The sequence below is a fragment of the Phoca vitulina genome, unplaced genomic scaffold, assembly GCF_004348235.1.
Source record: "Phoca vitulina isolate PV1807 unplaced genomic scaffold, GSC_HSeal_1.0 scaffold29, whole genome shotgun sequence".
Classification (NCBI taxonomy): domain Eukaryota; kingdom Metazoa; phylum Chordata; class Mammalia; order Carnivora; family Phocidae; genus Phoca; species Phoca vitulina.
Window position 1 is genome coordinate 5,925,595 of NW_022589732.1, and position 5,257 is coordinate 5,930,851.

Consider the following 5,257-nt stretch of genomic DNA (forward strand, 5'->3'; position numbering starts at 1 on the left):
CACTCCTGAAAGAAATTGAAGAAGACACAAAAAGATGGAAAAATCTTCCATGCTCATGGATCGGAAGAATAAACATTGTTAAAATGTCTATGCTACCCAGAGCAATCTATACCTTCAGTGCCATCCCGATCAAAATTCCAATGACATTTTTCAAACTGCTGGAACAAACAATCCTAAAATTTGTATGGAATCAGAAAAGACTCCGAATCGCCAAGGAAATGTTGAAAAAGAAAATCAAAGCTGAGGGCTTCACATTGCCCGATTTCAAGCTGTATTACAAAGCAGTGATCACCAAGACAGCATGGTAGTGGCATAAAAACAGACATATAGACCAATGGAACAGAATAGAGAACCCAGATATGGACCCTCAACTCTATGGTCAAATAATCTTTGACAAAGCAGGAAAAAACATGCAATGGAAAAAAGACAGTCTCTTCAATAAATGGTGCTGGGAAAATTGGACAGCCACATGCAGAAGAATGTAACTCGACCATTCTCTAACACCATTCACAAAGATAAACTCAAAGTGGTTGAAAGACCTCAATGTGAGACAGGAATCCATCGAAATCCTAGAGGAGAACATAGGCAGTAACCTCTTTGACATCACCCACAGCAACTTCTTTCAAGAAACATCTCCAAAAGCTAGTGAAACAAAAGCAAAAATGAACTTTTGGGACTTCATCAAGATAAAAAGCTTCTGCACAGCAAAGGAAACAGTCAACAAAACAAAGAGGCAACCCACAGAATGGGAGAAGATATTTGCAAATGACACTACAGATAAAGGGCTGGTATCCAAGATCTATAAAGGACTTCTCAAACTCAACACCCAAAAAACAAATAATCAAGTCAAGAACTGGGCAGAATATATGAAAAGTCACTTCTCTGAAGAAGACATACAAATGGCTAACAGACACATGAAAAAATGTTCATCATCATTAGCGATCAGGGAAATCCAAACCAAAACCACATTGAGATACCACCGTACACCAGTTAGAATGGCAAAAATGGACAGGGAAAGAAACAACAAATGTTGGAGAGGTTGTGGAGAAAGGGGAACCCTCTTACACTGTTGGTGGGAATGCAAGTTGGTACAGTCACTTTGGAAAACAGTGTGGAGGTTCCTCAAAAATTTAAAAATAGAGGTACCTTATGTCCCAGCAATTGCACTCCTGGGTATTTACCCCAAAGACACAGATGTAGTGAAAAGAAGGGCCATATGCACCCCAATGTTCATAGCAGCAATGTCTGCAATAGTCAAACTGTGGAAAGAGCCGAGATGCCCTTCAACAGATGAATGGATAAAGAAGAAAGGATGAATACCCAACTTTTACATCAGCATGGATGGGACTGGAGGAGATTATGCTACGTGAAATAAGTCAAGCAGAGAAAGTCAATTATCATATGGTTTCACTTATTTGTGGAACATAAGGAATAGCATGGAGGACATTAGGAGAAGGCAGGGGAAAATTGGGTGGGGGGAATTGGAGGGAGAGGTGAACCATGAGAGATTATGGACTCTGAGAAACAAACAGGGTTTTAGAGGGGAGGGGGGAGGGGGGATTGGTTAGCCCAGTGATGGGTATTAAGGAGGGTACGTACTGCATGGAGTACTGGGTGTTATACGAAAACAATGGATTGTGGATCACCACATCAAAAACTAATGATGTATAGTGACTAACATAATAAAATTTAAAAAAAAAATTCAATGAAAAAAAACTTAGAAATGTGCATTCTAGCTTGAAATAAACTAAGAAACATCTAAAATCCAAATTCACAAAATAAATAGATGAGTTGTCAAAAGCAAAGCAAAGAGCGATTGAAGAGGAAATGGAAAGGGGAGTCAGACTTCAGAGAGATCAATAACATAGTCTTTTTCAAGATTGGTTACAGTCACACTCTAAAGTATTAAAGCAGGACGTCAGTTTGCAACTGTAGAATTTGGTTGCAAGGACTGGTAGAGTCAGTTTGTGTTCCAATAGAGAGGCAAAGGGGCTAAATTAATATATACAAAGATAGCTAACGGGAGTTATTTATCAATAAAGGAAGTTATAGGAAGAGTGACTGCATTGGGAGATGTCTTGAAGCTTTTTCTTTATTGTATATGGGAAATAAAAGGTTAAAAGGGCTCATATACAAAACTGTGGGCCATAAAGAAAATTTCTGCTCTCCTGAAACATGGTTCTGGTTTTTCTATCACATACACATATAGTAAATATAGTCTAAGAAAAATTCACCCCTTTCAATGATGAGAAATCGAAAGAAGGAATAAACAGAATATAAATAAAGATATAGAAGAGACAGAGAAAGAGAGAGGGAGAGGAAGGATAGACCAAGGACAGATGGACAGGGAAAAATAAATGGCAGAATAATTACACCGACAGGAAACACCATTCCATAGAGCAGATGTTTGTGACTAAATATTTTCCCTGAATTATAAAAAAAATCATAATGCAATCACCATTTTATAACAAGAATACAGAAAAGAGATACAAGAACTTTGAGTAAGAGAGCAAGACAAGAAAAAGGTGAAATGTCTGTAACAGTTTCCTCCTGGGAAGTTAATTCATTATTGGTGTTTCCTGCTTGTATTATTCGTATCAAGCACCCACAGGGGGGAAAAAAACAATATAACAAACAAGAAGTAGATTCTTATCTCAGTAGGTTTTTAAAAAATTCTTTGTACACTGTATTGAAAACAATAAAATTTTCCTATTTCATGCAAAAAGGCAAAATAGAGAATTTTCTCTTTTTTTGTGGGAATAACTTATTTATTCAGAGTGTAATACTGTCTACTTCCTTTTGTAAGTCTTGAAAAAGATCAAAATGAGATCAATGTGCAGTTTATACTAAAGATGTCTGAAAGACTTAGGCAGAATTTCCCTCAACTCTTTTACAAGTGTAAAAAAATAAAGTGTCAAAATTGATGAGCGGCATAAATCCAAAAGGAAAAAAAAAATTCTACTTAAGAGGAGGACATCCAGCTCGCACAAATGGTGGTTCACCCGATGACAAGGTCTTCCTGATCTTCCTCTAGACCCGGGCGGATCGTTAACTTCCCCAAGTTACAACTGAGTTGCTCTTTCCAGACTTTTCGAAGCATCTTTAAGTTTCCCCACTAAGTCCTGTAATTGTTCCATGTTGCAACTAAAACTAATCTCTGGGTAGGATCGGGAATCAGTGTTCTCTACATTTAAGGTCACCAAATATGTAGGTCTGTACATCTTATGAAGTTGATTGGTCTTTATCTGATATTCCAAACGCCAAGAAACATCAGTTATATGAGGGAGAGATCTGCTTATGCTTCCCAGTAGGCTTTCTAGGGAATTCTTATTATTCTGATAGTCTGTGCAAAACAGTTCTATTGGCTCTCTTTCAAATTTACAGTCTTCTAGATAAGTGCTTAGAGTTGATTTGTCAGCTCTTTGCTTTCCTGCCTCCTGTATGTAAGTTGCAGCTGCTGTGTGACAATGTTTTAAAACCACAGGATCGTATGTTTCAAGTCTGGGTGATCTAACACGGCCTCGTCTGCCTGGGCATCCATCAGGCTCTGGAAAGCCGCCCGGAGGAGAAGCGTGAAGGTGTTGGAGTCGAAGGAGCCAGGATCAGCCAGCATCTGGAAACCTTTCTGCACATACTCTGAGAGCTCCATTGTGAGCACCAAATAAAGAATATTCTTAAAAAGGAGAGATAAAATGTAAGCTGGCAGAATTTAGAAAATTAGTAAAAAAATTAATCAGAAATGAAGGCAAAATTGGAAAGTATACAAGAATGAATGGGCAATACTCAAAACATATAAGGTATAAAGAGGATAAAATAAAAAAAAATGAATTAATAGCTAAGTGGATCAGAAAAAAAGATAAAATTATGCAGAGGATATCCAATATATCAAAAATTAAAGGTTCATAAGCAGAAAAATGGTATAAAGAAAAAAAATGTATTTACAGAAAACTTTCTGGAAATTAAAGAAGATTATACAGATTTAAATGGTATACCCTGTCCCAGAAAGAACTAAAAAGGATTGTTAAAAAGTGGGGCAATATCTACAAAGGTGTCAAAGAAGGTAGTCTAATCTAAGAACTTTAAACCCAGATGAATTGTCATACAAAGATAAAGGCACATAGATATGTTAACATGCAAAATCCACGGTATAATGTTTCTATGAGCAATTTATGAAGAAACCATAGAGGATAAACTGTATTTGGCAACCTATTAATAGAAAAAGTATAGCAAAATTTTTTTAAAAAAGAGAAAGTAATATTTTGAATGAATCTGAAACCTAATTGGTCATAATGGATTATAAACCCTGACATGTGTAATCACATAACTAATAGAAATTTGAAGAGGAAAGGGAAGGGGACATAGCAAGCAGTCAAAGTACACCGATTTCCATATCCTTTATGCCCTCTCTATATATTGTTTATCAAAGTAGAACATTTAAAACTGATTAAGTTAAATAATGGTGGTATAAGATTATTTAAGGTACTGTTAATGAAAATAGTATGCAGATGATCCCTGATTTATGGTTAGATTTATGATTTTTAGACTTTATGATGGTGCAAAATTGATATGTATTCAGTAGAAAGCTTACTTCAGTTTTGAATTTTGATCTTTTCCCTGGCTAGTGGTATGTGGTACAGTATTCTCTTGTGATGTTGGGGATGCTGGGCAGAGGTAGTGAGCTGCAGCTCCTAGTCAGCCACATGATCATGAGGGTAAACAACCAGGATGCCTACAACCATCTGTACCCATGCGGCCATTTTGTTTCTCACTTTCAGCCCAGTGTTCAATAATTACATGAGATAGTCAACACTTTATAATATAAAATAGGTCCTGTGTTAGATAATTTTGCCCAACGATAGGCTAATTAAGTGTTCTTAGCATGTGTAAGGTAGGCTAGGCTAAGCTATGATGTTGGTAGGTTAATTGTATTAAATGCATTTTTGACTTATGGTATTTTCAACATTCAGTGGGTTTATGGGGACTTAACCCCACCACAAGTCAAGGAATATCTGTATATATAAACTCAGACTCAATCTATATATTATATGAACTCAATGTTTGGAAAGAAAAGAGAAGAAATACAGTCAGGACTCAAAAGAAATAATTTATAAATAACTCAAATAATAGAGATATGAGAATAGGTAAACACCAAAAAATAATAATAAAGCTGGTTGATAAGAAAGGATGAGGGGCTAAGGGCACACTAATTTCATTACTGCTTATGATAGGGAATTAATAGAACATTCAGAACATTATA

The 5,257-nt window shown here is 36.2% G+C and overlaps 1 protein-coding gene across 1 annotated transcript; it reads right to left on the bottom strand.

The window, feature by feature from the left end:
• Window positions 1-2,756: 2,756 nt before the first annotated feature.
• Window positions 2,757-5,056, bottom strand: LOC116644291 (COMM domain-containing protein 3-like). Its single transcript, XM_032423775.1, is given in 2 exon segments — window positions 2,757-3,490; window positions 3,493-5,056. Coding segments are annotated over 2 exon segments (585 nt in total). The 5' UTR covers window positions 3,650-5,056; the 3' UTR covers window positions 2,757-3,062.
• Between the last annotated feature and the right edge of the window lie 201 nt (window positions 5,057-5,257).